The sequence below is a fragment of the Pyrus communis genome, chromosome 8 (assembly GCF_963583255.1).
Source record: "Pyrus communis chromosome 8, drPyrComm1.1, whole genome shotgun sequence".
In the NCBI taxonomy this organism is placed as follows: domain Eukaryota; kingdom Viridiplantae; phylum Streptophyta; class Magnoliopsida; order Rosales; family Rosaceae; genus Pyrus; species Pyrus communis.
This window is the reverse complement of record NC_084810.1, coordinates 152,013-173,159: the sequence shown is the minus strand read 5'-3', so window position 1 is coordinate 173,159 and position 21,147 is coordinate 152,013. Positions and strand designations below refer to the sequence as shown.

The 21,147-nt window shown below is 37.9% G+C and overlaps 4 protein-coding genes across 4 annotated transcripts; 2 read left to right on the top strand and 2 right to left on the bottom strand.

Moving 5' to 3' along the window:
* The first annotated feature begins 147 nt into the window (after nt 1-147).
* Nucleotides 148-1,466, top strand: LOC137742526 (uncharacterized). Its single transcript, XM_068482416.1, has 3 exons — nt 148-500; nt 611-830; nt 1,059-1,466. Exons 1-3 carry the CDS (start codon nt 295-297, stop codon nt 1,272-1,274), a joined length of 642 nt encoding a protein of 213 aa, XP_068338517.1. The 5' UTR covers nt 148-294; the 3' UTR covers nt 1,275-1,466.
* A 148-nt stretch (nt 1,467-1,614) lies between these two features.
* LOC137742525 (phospholipase A1 PLIP2, chloroplastic-like) lies at nt 1,615-5,752 on the bottom strand. The gene is made up of 5 exons (XM_068482415.1): nt 4,704-5,752; nt 3,456-3,968; nt 3,279-3,338; nt 2,741-3,157; nt 1,615-2,615 (listed from the first exon to the last, which is right to left on the bottom strand). The coding sequence occupies exons 1-5, from the start codon at nt 5,373-5,375 to the stop codon at nt 2,031-2,033; spliced, it is 2,247 nt and encodes a 748-aa protein (XP_068338516.1). The 5' UTR covers nt 5,376-5,752; the 3' UTR covers nt 1,615-2,030.
* A 1,603-nt stretch (nt 5,753-7,355) lies between these two features.
* Nucleotides 7,356-10,648, bottom strand: LOC137742623 (dnaJ protein ERDJ3B). Its single transcript, XM_068482533.1, has 9 exons — nt 10,132-10,648; nt 9,889-10,024; nt 9,252-9,366; nt 8,960-9,076; nt 8,731-8,817; nt 8,223-8,282; nt 8,057-8,134; nt 7,820-7,891; nt 7,356-7,672 (listed from the first exon to the last, which is right to left on the bottom strand). Exons 1-9 carry the CDS (start codon nt 10,361-10,363, stop codon nt 7,514-7,516), a joined length of 1,056 nt encoding a protein of 351 aa, XP_068338634.1. The 5' UTR covers nt 10,364-10,648; the 3' UTR covers nt 7,356-7,513.
* A 5,086-nt stretch (nt 10,649-15,734) lies between these two features.
* Nucleotides 15,735-19,803, top strand: LOC137743799 (transcription factor MYB11-like). The gene is made up of 3 exons (XM_068483737.1): nt 15,735-16,057; nt 16,173-16,302; nt 18,479-19,803. The coding sequence occupies exons 1-3, from the start codon at nt 15,925-15,927 to the stop codon at nt 19,674-19,676; spliced, it is 1,461 nt and encodes a 486-aa protein (XP_068339838.1). The 5' UTR covers nt 15,735-15,924; the 3' UTR covers nt 19,677-19,803.
* Nucleotides 19,804-21,147: the final 1,344 nt, after the last annotated feature.

The window sequence follows — 21,147 nt, the reverse complement described above, 5'->3', positions numbered from 1 at the left end:
CCATTACCGCCAAGATTAATGGGCCATGAAGCCCATAAACCGGCCGAGTGAATCATCAACTCTTCGATCAGACCGGATTGGTGAATCCAACGGTCAGGAATAAAACTAGCTTGAATTGTGAATGGAGAGTCAAAGACGGTGGGCGAATGAAATAAGCAAAAGCACCTACCAACCATTTTCGACAATTCCAGAGAGGAAGAAAATAGTGAGAGAGTAGAGACTACTAGGCATAGACAGATTAGTGAGAGAGAAAGTAGGTAAAAGCTTCAAGCTTCAATCGTTCAATCTCTTGCCATGGCTTGGTTGACGCGATTCCTAGCAGCCGTGGCTTTCTTGGCCATCGGAGTGATATTCTCCCCGGAGACCTTTGGATCGAAATCGGACGGTCTGAAATCGCCCACCCTCTCCACCTACCTAAAGCTGGCTCATCTGCTCTGCTTCTCCACCGCATTCGGCGCCGCTCTCTGGGTCACTTTCATCGGCGGCATCATCATGTTCAAGTATTCATTTTTTATCTTCTCTTGAATTTCCATTTTTTGTCAGTAATTTTGTATTTTGGTTAAAGGAGAAGATTAACAAAAAATTGAATGATTGATGAATTGGAAAATAGGAATCTTCCGCGGCATCAGTTCGGGAATCTTCAGAGCAAGATGTTTCCGGCTTATTTCACCATGGTTGGGATATGCCTCGCAGTATCAGCTGGGTCGTTTGGGTATTTGCATCCGTGGAGCTCTTCCTCTGTTGCCGACAAGTACCAGCTCGGCTTTTTGCTCTCTTCCTTTGCTTTCAATCTCACCAATCTGTTCGTCTTCACTCCCATGACTATCGAGGTAATTGCAAACTGCTGTGCATTTTTCATTTCATAAGTTTCCTGACCTTGCAATACTATCTCCAGTTTGTGATTATGTCTGTCTGCGGATTAGGTAGATAAAACGTATCACAACTCTGTCCATGTGTTTCTTTGGTTAAGTCGCTGACGCTCACTGTGAAGTTGTTGGTTTATTTGGACCATAACATGTGCATGTCGTCACTGTCTGTCACGGTGCTGGTGGGTGCAGATGATGAAGCAAAGGCATAAGGTGGAGAGGGAGCAGAACATTGGGGAAGAAGTTGGATGGTCAAAGAATATGCAAGTTGCAAAGGAAAACCCAAAACTGGCAGCCATGAATAAGAAGTTTGGTATGATTCACGGGCTGTCATCTCTGGCCAACATCTTGGCATTTGGCAGCCTTGCTATGCACTCGTGGTACTTGGCTGGTAAACTTAATCTGTAAGAAAATAAGAACCCAACTTCCCCTTCGCTATGTGGGCTTTCTTCTCGGTTTCACAAAGTAAAACACTTACGATTCTGAATGAATGTGAATTGACTCAAAAGTTATATGTGCACAAGAAACATAATGTAGGAAGCATACTGTGTTGTGCCGTTGGCCATCGGATGATATATATGCTTTTGTTTTGGTAGGCAATTGTTGTTTGTGGGAATCTGATCGGAAATTTGTTCTTGCCACCCACCGATGGTGTGGCATCTTTCAGTGATGAATAGATGTTGTGGCCATCGAAAATGTGTTCTGCCTATGGCATCTTTTAGTGATGAATAAATGTGACAGTCAATGTAGCACTGATTCCAAATGGCTTCGTGATATTTTCCTTAATGCGCATTCAAAGGATCTTGCAAAGGGTTAAACTCACGGTTTTCTGCCAATTTTGCAAATTTCTGAAAAAATTAAAAAAAAAAAATCATAAAATGTACAAAATATGTATGTTTCATTAACAAGAGATTCATAATAATTTCATCTTGTTTACATAGGAGTATCCAGCTCGACATTCGTCAAGTCTCTGAGAAATGAGAATGGAACAAGAAACAACACCCACTTTGGATTTTGCGTTCTATCTCTAACAAGCAAACAAATTGAATAAAGAATCATCTAATTGTTCCGCCACCCACCCGCCACCCATAAAACATGAAACGTAACATGAATCGGCCGCCTCCCTGATGCCTCGTAACCTAATACTGCCAGATTACTGCTTAGTCACCGGAAACTGATGATGCTGTATGCCCCCAAGACTAACAATCGCGCCGGTACCAAAAGCACCACAAACAAATGCATGTGCTCCCATGCAACAAGTCTACTGAACCGTTTCAACGTTTCTTTTCCCGTCTGTACTGCGCCCGAAAAGTTTAATTGCTCTTCTTGCCCCAGGTTGATTGAGGCAACAGTCCTTCCCACAATCACACCTCCTGCATGCTTGCTTCGGGGTGCTATCAAGGGCCACCACACCTTGCGGCGCTGCTGTCTCCTGGCCTTTCTGATCTGGCTAAGCTCTTCCCGAATTACCCCGCGAACAGATTTTAAGTAAGAATTCACATCATGATCTCTTTGAATGGTTCCTTCTGAACCATATGCAGACCGATCACTTAAGATTTCAAGTGGGTGTGGTGAGTTTAGGAATACCAACTGTGCAGCGCGGAGCTGCTTCTCTGCATCACTGCCATCAGACAGAGGACAGCTTAGAAGATACAGACCGCTGCCTGCTGGAAGAAGATGATGATTTGGGGAAAATTTCTCATCTGGTTGAAGAATCAGGATCTCCCCCATTGGAGAATACAGTAGCTTCTGTTTTGAGGAAAGACAAAAATGATCAGCTATAAATGTCAAAATCAGGGGAATGATGAAACAGATATATTCAATGTTTCTTCTGTTCTCCTATTGTGATCTTTATGAGACAGTATTAGTCTTACCTGGTTATTGAGACAGGGATGATTCCGAAAGTTCCCATTCAAAGCCTTGAGAAGCTCTGCCACATGATTTGGATAATTGCAAGAGAAGGCACGGGGTACAATGTCTCTGTGCAACGTAATAGACTGAACATGACTTCGCGGTAATCCAAGCTTGCGAAGCAATTGATCACCTTCACACATAATGGATGGTGCACCAAAAGTAATAACAGGAAGCAGGGAAGAAATTGGCACTTCTAGCCGTATAAGCAACATGAGATTTATTAAGAGTGCCAAGCTTCCCCCTAAAGAATGCCCAGTATAACGAAAGGTTGCATGGTCACCATGAGATTTGAGGTGAGCATGGACTTCAGGCAGCATCTGTTTGTATATCCCTTTCGCTGCCTCGTATATGCCTCTATGCACAAGCACATCCAGTCCCTAGAAAAAGAAGATTCATTCAATAAGTAATTACTTAAAAGAGCATTCTTCAATCATCTCATACAAACAAGGTCAATACAAAGACTAGGAAAACTAAAGAAAATGTGGAGAAGGGATTAACCTCAAACTGAATGGGCTCAAAAAGTAGATTTGCTTGCCAGGATGCTAGTGATTCAGACCCCTGCAAAACATGTAGATCGGAGGTCAAGTATAGAAAACAAATGAGCTGGTAAGTAAATTATAAAACCGGGAAATATTCTCTGAAACAGAAGTATAAAACCACAATCGGTTTCCTTACCTGAATGACAAAGAATCTGGTGCCACTTCGATCATCATCACATACGAACCATTCACAAGGTGATGAAATTGTTGAATTTAAGTCATCTGCAACAGCCTGCTTTACTTCTTCCTTTGCAGCAACCACAGCTGTAACTGAGTCGGTGGTTGCCATTAAAGAAGCCACTTCTGAGTTCATCCTATTAACAGCTTCACTTCTTTCACTGCCTTCTTCAGGGTAGTCTTTTTCTGCCTCGGTCTCTGAGGATTTGAATGGAAGTATGCTCGTTGTTTGAGAATGCAGATAGGAAGCTGCAGAAGCAGCAATTTGATAAGCAGCAGATGGACTTATTCGATATCCATAGTTCTTTTGCTCCTTTACTTCGGCATCTTCTTCCTTGTCTTCCTTAAGGTTTTTTTCAGTTTCTCGAATCTCAGCTGACTCCTGATCTTTCTCAGTTTTAGTAGTCAATTCCTTCTTCTCTACTGAAGAAGTAACAAAACGCAGACCATAACTTCTTAGAAGATTTCCTGTCTGAATTTGAAACTAAGTCAGAATAAGTTCTTATTATGCAAGTAGCCTTTATATAGGAATTGAATTGGTTGATGGTAAATTAGATACATGAGATGGAATATGTGAGATTCGGGGAGTGATTATCTGATTTAAGGCAAAATGTAACTATAGCATCATATACATATCATGAACCTCAAGTTATTAAGAAGTCAGTAACGTCATCAAACGAGTAGATAACCAAACTGCGAATCGATAAACAACAGAACACAAGACCCGAGTGATGCCTTATTACAAGATGTATAAACTTCATCTTAACACAGAAAATTTCCTAACCGAGGTAAACAACTAATATCTATTAAATCACATTCCTATCAAATGCAGAATTCACTACCTCAGGCGCAGACGCACGTCAAAGGAAGACAAATTCCATAAGATTTTCCAGAATTCAGACGACGAGGTCTTATGACTCATGAATGAGCCCATTTAAATGGCTTACCAGATACAAGTGCTGGATTGAAGAAATTATGGAGACATTAAAAGAAGACGCAGACAAACAAAATAGGAAGCTACAAAAACCGATTTCGAAGAAGCAGCCTAATAGGACTAACTGGTCAGGCAATCAAATCAAAGATGACCAAAATTGCTGGATTACAAAACACGAGAAATTGTAACAAGGGAAATTGGGACCAAACCAAATCAGAAATTATAGAAATTATAGAAACCTCAATTGGGAATGAAGGAATGATGTGTGCGTACCTGGATTTTAGGAATGCAATAAGCTAAGCTCCCCAAATACGACATTTGAGCATACAACCTCGCCTCCGCCAACGAGACCTTCCGAAGCAACCGACAAAACGTGTCTTGATCAAACTCGGCCTCATCTGAAACACTACAACAATTGTTGTCGTCATCGTCTTCCTCCGAGTCATCATCCACCGATGTTTTTCTATCTCCCGTGGGTAGCTCTGCAACGCCGCCACTCTTGCCTCCCTGCTGTTCCTCTCTCCTGGGTAGAGAGAGAGACCTCACGTGCAAAATCTTCAAAACCCAGTTCCCACTTTGACCGTCCGACGCCCTGGTCGCACTCTGGAGCTCCTCCTCCTTCTCCTCCTGCTCGCCCTCCTCCTTAGAGGACAAGGGGACGGCGTCGTCGAGAGCCATCCCATTGTAGGCGGGTCCACCTCCTCTTGCTGCTCCAGGCCATAAGGATTTCAGAGGGTGCTTGAATGAGAATCCGGAAAACGAAGTTGTCCTTTTCTGAGCCGCGGTTACGGTTGACTTGTCAATCCCAGATGCGGAGGAGCAGCCAATGGCGCTCACCTGAGACGGAGATGGGCTCGTACGGGTATCGAGGGCTGCAGCCGCTGAGATGTTGGAAGATAGGCCGTGTATCCCTGGCGCAGTTGTTTTCAGACAAAGACCATCCATTTCTTGAGACTCCCTGCTTCCTTGTCTTCCTTTCCTCTTCTTTTTGATGTATAGAGAAAGAGAGAGAGGGAGAGAGAGGGAGAGAGAGGGAGAGAGAACAAATATGATTAATGGGGATTTTGGTTTGATTTTGTGTTGGGAGGTTTTGGTTTGATTTCGCAAAACACGTAAACAAATAAAAAACTTGAAAGGCGTTAACCTACAATTTACAAATAAGTAAAGTCTCTGAATTCAAATTTGGGTGGGTCGTCTGTGTTTCTTTCTTGCACGAAGCTACGGGAAATGGAACTGAGAGGGAGAGAGGGGCCTTTTAACGCGAGACGGAGAGAGGAAGAAGACGAAAAAGTAAGAAAACAAAGGAAAGAAAGGGAAAAGGGAAAGGGGTTTGTTTGTAATCTAGGGAGTTTTTTGTAAAACCACAAATGCTCACCAAACTTGCAACTTTGCAAGTCACGCCCTTTTCAAGCTTCTCTCAACTGTATGTTTAATAAACCTTTTTTTGACCCAAATGGAGAAATAAGGCGATGGTTTGGATTTGAAAACATTTTCCATTTCCGAATGTTGTAGCAATGTAGCGTGCATTAACGTTTTACGTTTCATCGCTAAATTGTTTGCAACTTCATAAAATATTTTATGGGTTTGATTGGGTTCAAATTTCAATAGCTGCTATACATATTCCCTATTAGACTATCAAATTAATAATAATGCATTAGGGAATTTAGAAAGTTTTGGTATACCTTGTTCGTGAAAAAAGTGGCATTGGAGAATCATCGTCTTCACTTTATTATAGAATCCTCTCTGAATCCTCTTTGTGGAGATTCGAATGATCAATCAATCGTGTCCGTTTATCGTGCATCGTATGGTTAGAAATTATTTTAAATTTTAAATTTTAAATTAAATATAAATAGTACCTAACAAAAATTTATTAAACGATATACAATAAATTGATATGATTGATTGATTTCCGAATCCTTACAAAGAGGATCTCGAAAGAATCCTTGTCTGTAAAGAATCAGAATCTACGGCTGGATCATATGTGTGACGTGTCCTTAATAAAAGGCTCTATCTTTCTTTGTACCTATCTTTCGCTACATAACAGATTAGCAACAAAACAAAAGTCGACAATATTGAATTAGGTATGAAAGAACGGACTTCTTCTACATTTAACACGTGGCCATGACACACCAACACGGCCCTACGTCCTGTCCCTCTCTCAACACTTTCTATTTATGAAACTAATTAGTAAGGATATTACAACGTGGTAATTTATACTCTCTTTTTTTTGTCAAAAATAAATTAAAAACAAAAACCATGCGTTGTTGTGTTGTGTTGTGTGTGTTCCTACTTAAAACTGGTGTATGGTATAGTGTGATCCATTGAGTATATAGTACTTGGTTGAAGCTAAACTATTATAACGGAAAAGTCGGCGGAGTTGGATTTTGAAGGCAAACCAACCCTTGTTAGGCAAAACACAAAGGACAAAAGGCAATTTATTAGCTACGGTGAATAGAGCTTTCCCCCCTCAATGTATGTTTCGGAGGCACTAGGCAGGCACACCTATTTCTAATTTTGGACGTCCCTTTAAATGAGGAGGTGGTCTTGATGTCAAATTATGTTAAGAGAGTTGATCCACTTTTTATGTCGCCGTCCGACAACACAAGCATACAAAAAGAGTCGGCTTCCCTTCTTTTGTAGGTGGGAAATAATTGGGATGCCAATTTGGAATATAGTCACCAGCCTAAACTCGCAAGCAAGCCAGCAAGGAAAGTAGGTAGCTCATCCCCAACTTCCAACCACAACTTGACCCACATTGCAATTTTCACAACTTTGAGTCCCAAATCCAATCCTTATCCAATAATCTTTGGACGTCCCATTAACCAGGCCCAATTCACGATCCAGTTTAACGGCTCTACTGTGGAATGTCGAATGCATGTAAAAAATTCACAAAAAGATGATATAACAACAACAACAAAAGATACCTTTTTGTCGTAAAATGTTTTGCTCTGTTGGCTAAAACTCAGGAGGAGGGGCTCAGGGCCTTCTTAATGTCTCTCTACTCATCTCATCATGTTACAATTGGAAAACATTTTAAACTACCAAAACAAAAACAAAATTATATATCCTCTATTCCTACTTACTTATCCCAGAACCGCCTTGATCTTTGTCTTTTGATCATCTGTTACCGAGTTCGGGAATAAAACCTCAAATGTTACGTACAAATCTCCTTTCTTGTTGCTGAAATGTAGAGGCATCCCTTCCCCTTTGAATTTCCTCACTTCCTTGGGCCTTGTAATTCCCTGCATCGTTATCAACGTAAACCTCAGTTTAACCCATACTATTTATCCATCCCCTTCTTTCCCCATAGAAATTTTAAGGTAGAAAAGCATGACATATTTTAAAGCAAATTTCCCTACAGGTGACAAGTACATGCCATGCTCACTCACCTTTGAGCTAATGTCCACCAAATGATCATCAAGGTGCTTAATAGTCTTCTCAAAGCCAACAAGAGCTTGAACCTGTATATACATTACATTGTAAGCCCAAGAAATCAACTCCACATTCTACAACCTAAAAACTTGTATGTCCAGTTTTAAGGTCCTCATGCTAGCTGCAACTTTTTCCTAACCTGGCTAGCTAACGATAACAATAAAACCTAACACACAAATTAATTCGGCTCATACCAGTGTGATAGTGATAGTTGTGTGTAAGTTGTTGCCTTCCCTTTTGAACCGGTCATGAGCTGCTGTGCGGATGCGGAACTGCAAAAACAATGCGGACAGTTATTGCCAGAACATGGCCCATGAATTATCAATTTACTAAACAAGGTGGCAAGGTCATAGAACTAACTTTTAGATCTCCAGGTTCTCCATCAATTATAGGCTCGCCATCTTCATAGAAGACCACCTCCTGTAAAATGGCAGAATTCATCTCATCCGAATCAGACATGAGTATACTAATGAGAGCAACCGTAGCCAGGAAACTTTCGACTTTGCAAAACAGAACCCAGTTTCATAAAAGTTATACTCACAAATTGAAATATCAACCAGTTTCATAAATTTACACTTACGAACTGGATTTGAAACAATATCAAGCAGTTCCATCAATCTTATGTGGAACAATAAATAAAGTTACCGCTCACACTAAAAGCTTATATTTCAGAAGATTCATAATGATACTCTAAAGGAATCAACAGGAATTAAAACACCAACACATATACGAGGGAATACATGAAAACACTGGGAAGCGATATTCGAATATGCGCATATGGAGGAAGTTATCTGTTGTTAACTGACATAAGCATATTGACAGAAATAAAAATTCAAGTTGCAAAAGAAAATGACGAATGAAAGCTTACTTGCCCATCTTGCATCCCTTTCTCAATATCAACAGTAACGAAATATCCCTCCCTTTCATATTTGACATTGGAACATTGGTCACAGACCTGAAAGAGCATAACAAAGTATGTAAGTACGGTAGTAGCATAATAGCCAGTGAAACTAATTGAAGAAAGGGACAGGGAAACAAAAGAGATAGAAATGCACTCAGAAGATTTTGCTGGAAGAAATGTTTGTTGAAGCATATACCTGTTCTGTCATCTGTTGGAACATCCCTGGACCAATTTGCCTGTGATATACCTCATTTCTGCAGTTACATCGTCTCTTGCCTGGTGCTGGCTTCAGAATGTTCTTCTCCCTCCAAACCTGATAAGGACAATGTACAATCACACACACAAAAAATGGAAACATCTACCAGCCTACAGGCTTGGAAAACTTGGTTTCTCTTGCATGTAATAAACGTAGAAACAAGATGTCAGAAAACACAACAGAGCCTCCCATATTCTTAATTGAGAGCTTAAAAGCTATACATGTCTCTTGCCTTTAACGAGCCTCCCATATAGAGGTCTTCCAATGTTGCATCCAATTCAACGATTACATCATCTCCCTTGATGATTCTATCTTCTTCTTCCGTAGGGCGTCCACCACCAAAAAACCTATATGAAAAAGAAAAGATGAGTTTTATGGAAAGTTCAACAAGTAAAGCTGTTTGCACCGTTGTTTTTGGTCTCACTAAGCCCTCACTAAATGTGTGAAGTGGAGAGCAAAGGGCCTCCTCACCCACATCTTAGGGTTCCTTGGTTCCTCATCATTTGGAAACTCTCAGTTCTCTATATTTACAATGTAACCCACATTATAGTAAAATCTAGGCATAACTCAACGTGGACTGAATTGGATAAACCACGATCAATCAGTGTTTGTGTGGTCCCATACTCTCTATCTCATTGAATAGTTATTCGGAATCAATACCAGCTACTGCTACCTTACTTTTAAGTAAGTAATTAAACTCAAACATGCTCCCCCAGGTCCATAGATTAGAGACATTAAATCTTAAAATTCTAGTTTTTCAGTTTTGAATTGGTGTAGGTTGCTAACATGAATGAATTACGATGTGATGTGAGTAATTGTACGGAGTAAGGAAACTGAAAAGTATAGCAATAAAATTGAACGAAGCATACTCGGAAAAAATGTCGTTGATGTTCATTCCCATGCCGCCGCCACCTCGGCCTCCACTAGCTGCATGCTGTTTCAAACCCTCTTCTCCGTACCTATCGTATATGTTCCTCTTCTCGCTATCCGAAAGCACCTCGTATGCTAATCAAATCAATCAAAGGACCTATTATTATTCTCAGCATCATTGCCATTGATTATTATAGCTAGGAAAAAGAACTGAGATTTGAGAAAGAAGGAAGGAAAGATACCATTGTTAATGTCGGCGAATCGTTTGTTGGCCTCTTCGTTGCCGGGGTTCTTATCAGGATGGTACTTCAAGGCGAGCTTCCGGTAAGCCCTCTTGATCTGCTCGTCGGAGGCTCCCTTGGGCACCTGCAGTATTTCATAATAGCTCTTCCCTGCCGCCGCAATGAGGGCGGCGACAGCGAAGGAGAGGAAGAAGAGGAACACAAGTAACAGCTTGGTTCTGTGGTGCGCCATCGCAAAGAAAGATCTGGGCTTGGATGGTGGATCTACCCCCAACCACTCAAACTCTCTCTGTTCGATTGAATTCAATGAGAGACAATAGAAACAGTAGCTCGACTGGCTTCGGCGGACAGCGGGTCCGAGGGTCCTCCTCCTCCTCCTCCTCCAGAGAGTCCCTGAGAGTCCTGAGACCTGGGAAGTCGTGGGATGGAGTGTTGAGTTGGTGCGTTGGTCCGTTGGTTGTGATTTGATTTCCTCTCCAAACAAACTGTATGAAAGTTGAACTCACTTTTTGGTCAATTCCCGAGTTTGTGTCAAATTGCATATGGCAACGTGTTTTCCTCCAAGATTGGCCAATCACGTTGAACGTACAGTTGTTCCACCCAATCATAGTCTGCCACGTCGGATACGCTTCCGTTAATGCGCGTTCCTTCTGGAACCGGACTGGAGGCCGCGACGTCGAAAATGAAGTATGGGCCGCGTATTATTATCTTCATTCAAAACCAAAGCCTAAATAATAAAAGACTTGATTGTGGGCTTTTCATACATGTCTCAGATCCTCCCGAGCCAGGAAGGAAGGTGGCGTCCTTGCTATTGGTCTTACTCATTTTTCTGCTCAGAATTTGAGTGGGCTGAAGTCCACATCATCGGTACAATGGGCCCGTTACAAATGAATTAATAACAGAAACAAATATTAATAAAAAATAAAATAAACAGATAATGCTTGTATCCCATGGGTATACACATATCCTATTTGGAAATAATGTAATTTTGGACTGCATAAAATTAACGATTATAATCTTTCAACTGAGAGTTCTTAGGTTGCCACTTAGTATTATAATTTAGTAGTATTCATCTTCATTTGTATGTGGGAGGTCTTATATTCGATGATTTTATTAATTTTTAAAACAGTGAAGTGTTGAAAATGCCCCTATATGTGGGATTGTTGACTTTAATTGACCGTCATTTCGTGAAGCGTATGAGCTATTATTTTGCTGTATTCTTGAAGTACTGAACAGTACGAACGCGTGGACGCAAGCAGAATCGAAATTAGCACTACAATTAAAATTTTACAAAACTACGAACATGAAGGGTGTTTTAGTAGTTTCACGTTTATGGGAGATATTTTCTGTGTTTCTTTTTGTGTCCTTGAGCTGTGTACCACCTGGGGCCCACACCCCATACTCCTCCCATACTTAAACTCTCTTCTTCTCCGCAAATCGAGGGCATCACCACCACGCCAGTTACAATTATCACCAATCCGGCGAGTTCTCAGGGCACCTCCCTTATGTCCTCTCTTAAACTCTATCTCTCTTGTCCTTTCCCTCCATGTACACTAATACATAGCAACACCACCTCGTCGTCTCCGTGCGAGCCTCACAACGAGACCATTTTCATATTACTGCCATCACCAACCACTTGTACGACCAGAACTGAAGGCAGAGCTTTGAGCTCGTTTTTCTCTCTCGTCCCTTCCTCTACAAATTAAACCGAACCACCATTATCCTTGGCGAGTTATCATGGAACCTAGCGAGTTCTCCACAATCCCAACCAAGGTAAGCCTCGGGACTTCCTTGATCATTCCCTCATAAGTCTAGTTCTGAAGCTACGTGCATGTTTTGATGGTGTTCAAGTGCAAAAAAAACCTCGGGGAAGGTTTCCTAGAAAACTGGTGAGGGAAAAGTTGTGGCCACCAAGCCATTTTTAGGTTATTTTTTCCAGCCAACACCATCTATAACTCGGTTCCCTTTGGTGAAACACATCACAAGGAACTTCGATGCCCGCGAGTGGGTTCAACCAGACAACATGATTTGTGAGTGGATCTTTGCTTTTAAATACTATATATTTATTTTGTTTCCACACACACACATATATATATATATATGTGAAACACATCACAAGGACCTTTGATGCCCGCGAGTGGGTTCAACCAGACGACATGATTTGTGAGTGGATCTTTGCTTTTAAATACTATATATTTATTTTGTTTCCACACACACACACACACATATATATATATATATATATATACTTAATAAAGAATTTACTACATATACCTAGATTAGATTAACGTTTATAATAATTTACAAAACTATGCTAAATCCTACGAGATGCACATATATGCGTACTACTATGGGATTTTATATACGACCATGATTAACATTTTATTTAAATAATACGTTGTTGACTAGAATTATCGAATCATTGTGGCATGAATATATTTATGTTATATGCTCATCGTGTGCTACACTAGTGTTAATACTCCCCCGGGGCCAGGGCCAGGGCCAGTCTTTCATGTGTATGTTCACATTGCACCATAAGCTCACTTTGGATCCATTGTAGGTGCCAGTCCTGTCCTAAACTGTTATAGACAATTAGGACTCGTATGTGATGTGCATATCGCTAGTCTTTACGTGATTGTAGTACTATAACGTAAATCATTATTACATACAGTCATGTTTATGTTCGAATATCTCTGAGTGAACTCATGTTTCAACATATGTCAATGAGCACTTGATATTATATGTTCATTCTTTTGAGTTATGGTGATTACAGATTTATAGGTTGTCATGCGTTTTATATGTTGAATATCATGAATTGTTGCATCTTGGTGATATTCATGTTTACGATAATTATTTTCATACTATACATAGTATGTTATATGTTGGAACTATACTTGTATTACGATGAGGGGTTATAATGTTTTCAAAAAGGTTTTTACAAAGCTTTATTTTTAGGTCCACTCACCTTTGTTTTTCGCCCCTCCAGGTTTTAGTAGCAAAACTTTCGTGTTGACGAGGGTTCTTGGCAAATCTTGGTATAGGTGATTACCTTCGATGGTATAATTCTCATTCTACCTTACTGTATTTTAATTATGCTCTGACGTCACTTGTGAAATGGGTTCATTTACGCTCGCATGCGCACTCTTACATTTAGGTACTTTTAAGTTTAAATTTACTCACGCTTTCCACATCACTACACTTTATGACTTCGTCAACTTCCTGGTGTCGGCCAGCACAGCTCAATTCGAAGTCCAGGTGGACATTTCAGGTCGGGGTGTGTCACAATTCCCACCAAAGACGAATTTGAACTACATTATTGGTAGCTCATTGTGAGGCTAAGACCATCTCCTCCCCTTTAGTGTAAATAATATAGTTTGTAAAAAAATAAAAATAAATAAATAAAAAAGTCTTAAGTTCGATTCTCTACTAAGGCGAATTTGAACCACATTATTGTTAGTCTATTGTAAGGTTAAGCCTTTAATGTAGGTAATATCGTTTTATTAAAAAAACTTTAAATTTATTAATTTTCATTTGAAGATCATTTTAACAAAATATCATTCGAATTTGAGATCGTTTAATCATTCAAAAGTATCAAATAAATAGAAGGTTCATTATGAAGATGTTACTTGCTACTTGAACCGTCAAACAGTAATTTTTTTTTTCTTTTGGTAACAATTTAAAATGTAAATTTGAATGACTAATTAATCTTCAATAAGTAATTTTTTTTTAAAGATATTTCCAATGAAAATTTAAAAAATTAATTACTTCCTATTATAAAATTGTACAGTTAATATAAATTATTCGTGAGAGGAAATGAACTCGTCTCCTACAAATGAGTACAAGCATTATACAAAATAAAATTATTTGTGTGGTACCTGCCACCTGGCAGAAATAAACACTTCGAGGATTCTTCTAGTTTTCAAGCGGAGGCTGTGAACTGAATGAACGAAAAAGGCCCAGAGAGAGCAGAGCAAGAACAACATCAGCAAAAGAATTAAATATCGTTATGCCTTGTTGCTTTTCTTGAAAATTGATGGATGCATGGATTTTTTGTTATGAATCACAAAGTAACACGACATCCCCAAGGTCATCCTTTTTTCCTTCTGTTTTTCCTACTTAACGTCTATATGGAATAGCTACTTAATATTACTATGGTATAGTCTTATTTATTTTTATTTGTGAGTAAGATGTATAAAGTTCAATTCTTGCTAAGTCGAATTTAAATCAAATTATCATGATTAACTCATTATAAAATTTAAGACAGTTAGGCCCACTCTTTCATCTTTTAATGTTGATAACATCAAATATATAAAAAACGAAACATTTATATGCAACATGGAGACGCATATATATCGTAAACATGTATATGAAAATTTATGATTACTCATGTCATTCATTAGTCAACTAGTAACACATGGATTCCTTTGAATATGAGAAACAACAATTGTTGTTTGCTACGCCCCTATTAGAAGTGGGTATGCCTTACTAACTTGAGAGTTCAAACGCGCTTAATATGATCTCACAAAAAGTGATAATGAATCTTTTACCCCCTTGAGTTAATTATTCATACAACTAATAACTTTAATCACTTGCTTAGTTATAAGCCCACGCTGCAAGGCTCGTACTTGACAAAAGATAAGCATGCACACAAACAGTGCAAGTTTTTTATTTTTATTTTTTTCAAAAGAACGAACTATATAATTAATCTAATTTAAACTAAGGTTTTCCACCGAGGATATGCTCTAATAAAACTAAATAGTTTATAGTATATACACATTGGATATCTTTAATTAAACTTCATTGTAATGCCGATCAGGACACTGAACCTTAGCTATATATATGAATGATATCCATGAATCATCACGAGTTGGCTTTTATTACAATAATATAAATTCAGTATGAATATGATTTGATATGATCATATGCACATTACTTGTTTTTACTTGGTACGTACGTACGTACTCGGTACTTCACAACTTATTATCATCTACCTAGCTAGGTAGGATTAACGTCTCTACTTAATCTCTAATACAAAGTAGAGAGTAGACTCAGCTACCGACATAGCCTTACAAATATGATTAGGTATGCGAACGCCAGCCATGAGTACTAAATGTTGGGATAATGTAAACTATGAACTGATATAACTAATTGATTTTATGATAGATTCTTCACTCATTTCTTTTATACATACATACATACATATATATATATATATATATATGAATGATTCAAATTCAAGTGACTGGATATTAAAAAAGTACGACGTGGGAGGGGAGGTAGATGACAAAAAATATTTTGGAGACTAAGAAACACGAACAGGACATTTGATATTTTAGGAAGGACCTGACTAGTCTGGAGGGAGGGAAAGAGAGGGCCGGGAGGCTCATCAACGTGGGAGATGCAAGCCCCGTAACGAGGTCCTGGACACACAGGCAGCCACGATGTGGTATGGACATGTAGACTTCGTGGCACAATCTTCCACCACACCTCCGTCACCAACAAATATCCAACTTTTTATTTAATGGTACACACCCACCTCCTTTTCTGACTCTTTCTCTCTCGGCCCTGGGGGCTCATACTTATCACTCCCTGCGGGACCCTGTCCTTGTGTAAATCACCTTTTTAAACCCTCGCCTTCGCAGCCTCAGAGTGATCTTCGTCGTCTCAGTGAGGACCCGTTACTTGTGAGTTGTGAATTATCTCTGTTGCTGCACGTTATATACAATTATAGGCAGCAAGCATTTGGTCAACTCGATATCGTTGGTTCGGTCGAGAGATTAATTAGAGATAGAAATGGGGAGGGCGCCGTGCTGTGAGAAAGTTGGTCTCAAGAAGGGAAGGTGGACTGCGGACGAGGATGAAATCTTACTCAGTTATATCCAGGCCAATGGGGAAGGCTCCTGGAGGTCTTTACCCAAGAATGCTGGTACCTACTTTTACTTCTTTCTTTCTTTTTATAACAAATGGATCATGAATTTGTTAATAATAATGCATGGTACAATTTAACGAATTACTAATAATATAAATTCTTCAACTTGAAGGGTTGCTGAGGTGTGGTAAGAGTTGCAGATTGAGATGGATAAACTATCTGAGAGCTGACTTAAAGAGAGGAAATATTTCTTCTCAGGAGGAAGATGTCATCATAAAATTGCATGCTTCTTTGGGTAATAGGTCAGTCGCGTACTCATAACCTTTGCATTAATTATTCTTAAGTAGCCTAATTTTAATTATTTTCTCGCTCATTTTATTTTCATTTGTAAATGAAATGTTATAAATTTAATTTTTTTCAAATAAGAATTTAAACTATATTATTGCCCTATCGTGAAATTAGGTCAACACCTTCCCCTTCACACATCATACTTATTTTACCAAACCAAATAGCAAAACTAATACGTAAAAACGAAAACAGGGAATAAGAGGAGAGAGGGGTACTATATATATATATATATATATATATATATATATATATAAGTAATACTATTCGTATCATTTTGTTATACCATATTTTTATACCATCTTAGGTGACATCTGATGTGAACAGTCACATCATTTGAAAAATTTGCAAAACTCGAGTAAATAGAGGAGAAAGACTTGTTATATACTACAATCATCATTTAATTAAATAATTTTTCTTAATTATTAATTTATTAATTAATGAACTAAATTTAAAAATCTGACTAATTTAAATGATATGATCATCCACATCAAATAACATCTAAAATGATATAAAAATATGAAACAAAAATATAATACAAAAAACATTACTCTTTATATCTGTTATATTTGTGTATCGTCTTGTCATGAGTGTTGCAAGTTCTCAAGTTTTCGGATTCTTTTGTTTGCTGTCCATGTCCTAATTGTCATTGTCATTAGTCAGCAAATAAATTTGCCTTTTTTGTTAGTTGAGAAAGAACTAGAACTAGAACTAGACCAGCAAGCTTACACCGTACGTCAACAGGAAACTAAATCTATGAATTAAAATTTATAAATTAAATGACATTGTAAATTATAAATTTGTTTATTATTTAAATCTCTATTAATTAATCAAATATTTTTTGTCAACGAAAATCTTATGAAATTATTAGTTTAACTTTCTAATTAAAACACAACATAAATAAGAAATATGGGATAAAAATGTAATTTCACACAATCAAATTTTGTTTTTTTTTTTTTCAAAGTCTTACTTACATGTAATCCTAACATATCTCTAATTAAAATAAAAAAAAAAATTCTCACACACTTTGTGTGTGCCCATATGCTAGTGTTAATTAATGTAATTATTTTTTATTGATGATATTATTTAATTTACAAATTTAGTTTACAACTTTAATTTTCAAAACATTACTCTACATCGACGAGATCTAAGTGTAAAAGCACAGAAAGGATACTATTACTATGGATAATGATAGGAAGATTAAATTTACAAACTAAATGATGTGTAACCAATAGGAATAAGCATGTTATCAACATTTAAGTAATAAATCAATCATTAACTTCCATGTCACTTAATTTTCAAAACTTTTAATCTCTCTAATATTACCCTACTACTATTGATTTGGTAGTGAATCTTGATTATATCAACTCACGTGTAACTGTCAGACGTAATCTACCCAACCAAAAAAAAAAAAAAAAACATAACAATTGGCGTCTTTAATTAAAACTCCTATTTGAAAGATTTGTATGATATGAGTATATATAATTGTTATTACAATAATACATTCTTATCATGTGATATTATGAGTTAAGTTTTCTTCACATGGTATTCTATAATTTCACGAGTACACAGAGTTATTATGGTGTTCTATATCAAAATCATGCAATACTATGAATAAGAATTTTTTTTCATATGACATTGTATGATATAGTTGACGTAAGTACAGTGTAAACTACAATGTTTTGTGCCAATCATGCAATAGTATGTATAAATTCTCTTCCACGTCCCATCATATAATTAGCGCAAATTACCAATGTTCAACATATTTTCTTGTCTATATGTATGTTAGAGAAAGAGTCTTGTCCAGGAAATTGTATCTCCTAAAATTTAAGAATTAATATTTGAATCTGATTTCGATTATATTCGTGTTCTATAATCAAACTGACTTTACTTGACAATTTTTCTTTGGGACCATAAAATTTGGCCCTTCACATTTAATATAAAGGGGAACAAGGAGAAACTTAGCTAGCTGTAGATATCATCAGTACATGATACACACACACACACACATCATATCTAGTATACAGTAGATTATGCTCTTTCCTTTTCTTTCTAAGCATGCAATACAAATGAAAACTTGATTTATCATTGCTGGTTAATTAATGAATAATATGATTATGAATGTATATGCAGGTGGTCTTTGATAGCGAGTCAATTACCAGGAAGAACCGATAATGAAATAAAGAACTACTGGAATTCTCACTTGAGCAGGAAAATTGACACCTTCAGGAGGCACACCACCACAATCGCCATTACTACTGAAATCAGCACCAGTTCCCTACCAGCTGGTCATGAAGTTTCGGCAGCTATGGAATTAGGTCCTCCCCCTCCTAAAAGAAGACGTGGCAGAACCAGTCGCTGGGCCATGAAGAAGAACAAAACCTACTTGACCACCAAACCCAAAGGCCTCGAGGCCCCGCTGAGCCAGAGCCACCACAAAGACGTTGATGTTTCTGCTGATGCTGATGATGATCGTTTAAATAATGTCCACAAGGCAACTTCCTTGCCTACTGAAAATAATAATAAAACCGTGGACACCATGCAAGACGATTACGTGCTACTAATTGAGGCCCCGGACCAGCAGCAGGAAACTGGAGGTGGAGGAATATCAATGATGGCAACGGTCATTGATCATCAGAAAGAAAGTGATGGCGGAAAACTAATTTTAGGACCACATCCACTTGTACACGACGATGGTGATATGAATGAATCTGTCGGCATTGATGGAGGGTTGTTGGGGTTTACTGACTACTTGATGGACGATATTAATGAGGACGAGATACTGGATCCAAATGGTGTTTTGGCTTTAAGTGCAAGTGAAATAAACATTCATCAAGATGCTGATCATTTTACGGACGCGGATCATCATCAGGACACAGAATTACCATCGTCATGTGACCAATTAGTCATGTGTCCAAATAAAATTATGATGACAACGACGACTACTACTACTACGGCAGCCAGTGATGATCATCACGATCAGGAGCAAGAGAGCAGAAGCTGCGGTGGTAATTTGAGCTCGTTGTCGATCTCAAACTCAAACGGACAAGTCGTCACGGGGGACTTGCATTCATGCGGCTCTTCGATGTCACTGACAAATGCTAGTAATTATGATATGGAGGATGGTCATACTGCTGGTGGATTCGGAACTTACGATCATACATTATGGGATTGGGAGAGTGTACTTATCCAAGCTCGGACTGAGCATGACTACTTATGGGATGGCCATGACAGACAAAACATGCTGTCTTTGTTGCGGGAAGGAGAATCTGCTACTGCTGCTGGTGATGATGATCACGCTGATGCCATGGTGGCTTGGCTTCTATCTTGAATATTCAATTCAATTTGTCGTACACTAGCAGCCTTTTATCACTTTGTTGCTCCTTTGGTTTATTGGACTTTTTCTTTTGGTTTGAATGAGAAAGATCCCAATAATTAATTAAAATGATAAGACAAAGAATCTATTTTCACGCAAGATTACAAATATAATAAAAAGACAATACAAAATTTCAACTACATAAGTATATCCAATTATAATGCTCACGAGAGGACAAAATCTTGTAGTACTTTCTAATGAACTTGCAAAGATGAAGCTTTTTAGCAAGGAAGCTTTGTTGTGAAATATCACGAAATGATCCTCATAGTCTTGCGCCAGGCAAACAAACAACAAAACCAACGTAAAAAAACTAAGGTCGGCGATGGTAAATCTTTTATATGTGTTTCTTTCTCACTCATTGGTAAAAAATTATCATCCTATATATCTTAATTAATTTCTACTTCTTGTACTTAATTGCTTTCTTTATCAATCTTCTTTGAAAGAGTAAATCATAATTAAGACAAACTTAGTAATTTAAAGCAATCCATTAATTCAAGATAGGAAGTTTGGTCGAGGCATATTTATGAGTTGTAACAAAAAAAAGACGTCGCTTAAGTTACAATAATTGAGAACCAAACTTACTCACCCTACCTAAATGTTATTGGATTGATAAAACTATGAGCTACTAATCAATCATTTATTAGTTTACGATCGAGGTAGCTAGCAGTTGTCTTAGGAAATATATCAAAACACACACACACACATATGTATACGTGTATGTAATGTACCATGGATATAATTTCTTCTATTCTTTCCGAAATTCCGGTGAACTACAAATTTTTTGGTAAAAGATGAACCACAAATGTATGTCAAAAGAGGTAACTATGGGGACACTACTTGACAAGAATAATTTACATGCAAAACAATAAATCTACAAGATGTTGAGATGAGTATTATTCCATGTGATTGAATGATGATAATCTTGTGTTGCTCTATATATTGTTAAATAATTTTGATCAAGTTGAATGTTCGCATTCTAATTAATAGCAATTTTATGAAAACAAAATCGTGGATTAACATATATTGAGCATGAAGAGTGAACGGGCCAATATAATTTAGGAGAAACAGGCAAGGCAACATCGACCAGATGCGCGTGCGTGCGTGCATTCTCACTGCATACACGTTCAAGACAAGAGTGGATACCAACAACAATTGCCAGATCCTTCCTTTTTATGTATTACAACTAAATGTGTCGGGCACTTTTGAAGGAGGTTGACATGATGGAAAGAAGGGAGAGGGCCCATTAAGAAAAACCGACGGTGTCTACGGTTATTTTTTAGAAAAATTAATGAAAAGGATTATAAAACTTTTAGTTTTAAGGATAAAGACAAAATAAAGGGTAAAGTGAATAGTATCAAGTTTAACTTTTTAGTGTAAAAATATGATTTTTCGTTAAAGTGAATAGTACTGTAACCTTTTCGTTAAA

Excerpts from the sequence above, each read along its gene's own strand:
- LOC137742526 (XM_068482416.1), top strand. The coding sequence starts at position 295 with ATGGCTTGGTTGACGCGATTCCTAGCAGCCGTGGCTTTCTTGGCCATC. Across the intron at positions 501-610 it reads GGCGGCATCATCATGTTCAA|GAATCTTCCGCGGCATCAGT; the intron begins GTATTCATTTTT and ends ATTGGAAAATAG. Across the intron at positions 831-1,058 it reads TCACTCCCATGACTATCGAG|ATGATGAAGCAAAGGCATAA; the intron begins GTAATTGCAAAC and ends TGGTGGGTGCAG.
- LOC137742623 (XM_068482533.1), bottom strand. The coding sequence starts at position 10,363 with ATGGCGCACCACAGAACCAAGCTGTTACTTGTGTTCCTCTTCTTCCTC. Across the intron at positions 8,283-8,730 it reads AAGGGATGCAAGATGGGCAA|GAGGTGGTCTTCTATGAAGA; the intron begins GTAAGCTTTCAT and ends GCCATTTTACAG. Across the intron at positions 7,892-8,056 it reads CAACTATCACTATCACACTG|GTTCAAGCTCTTGTTGGCTT; the intron begins GTATGAGCCGAA and ends ATGTATATACAG.
- LOC137742525 (XM_068482415.1), bottom strand. The coding sequence starts at position 5,375 with ATGGATGGTCTTTGTCTGAAAACAACTGCGCCAGGGATACACGGCCTA. Across the intron at positions 3,158-3,278 it reads TTGAGCCCATTCAGTTTGAG|GGACTGGATGTGCTTGTGCA; the intron begins GTTAATCCCTTC and ends TTCTTTTTCTAG. Across the intron at positions 2,616-2,740 it reads ATCCCTGTCTCAATAACCAG|AAGCTACTGTATTCTCCAAT; the intron begins GTAAGACTAATA and ends TCCTCAAAACAG.
- LOC137743799 (XM_068483737.1), top strand. The coding sequence starts at position 15,925 with ATGGGGAGGGCGCCGTGCTGTGAGAAAGTTGGTCTCAAGAAGGGAAGG. Across the intron at positions 16,058-16,172 it reads GTCTTTACCCAAGAATGCTG|GGTTGCTGAGGTGTGGTAAG; the intron begins GTACCTACTTTT and ends TTCAACTTGAAG. Across the intron at positions 16,303-18,478 it reads CATGCTTCTTTGGGTAATAG|GTGGTCTTTGATAGCGAGTC; the intron begins GTCAGTCGCGTA and ends ATGTATATGCAG.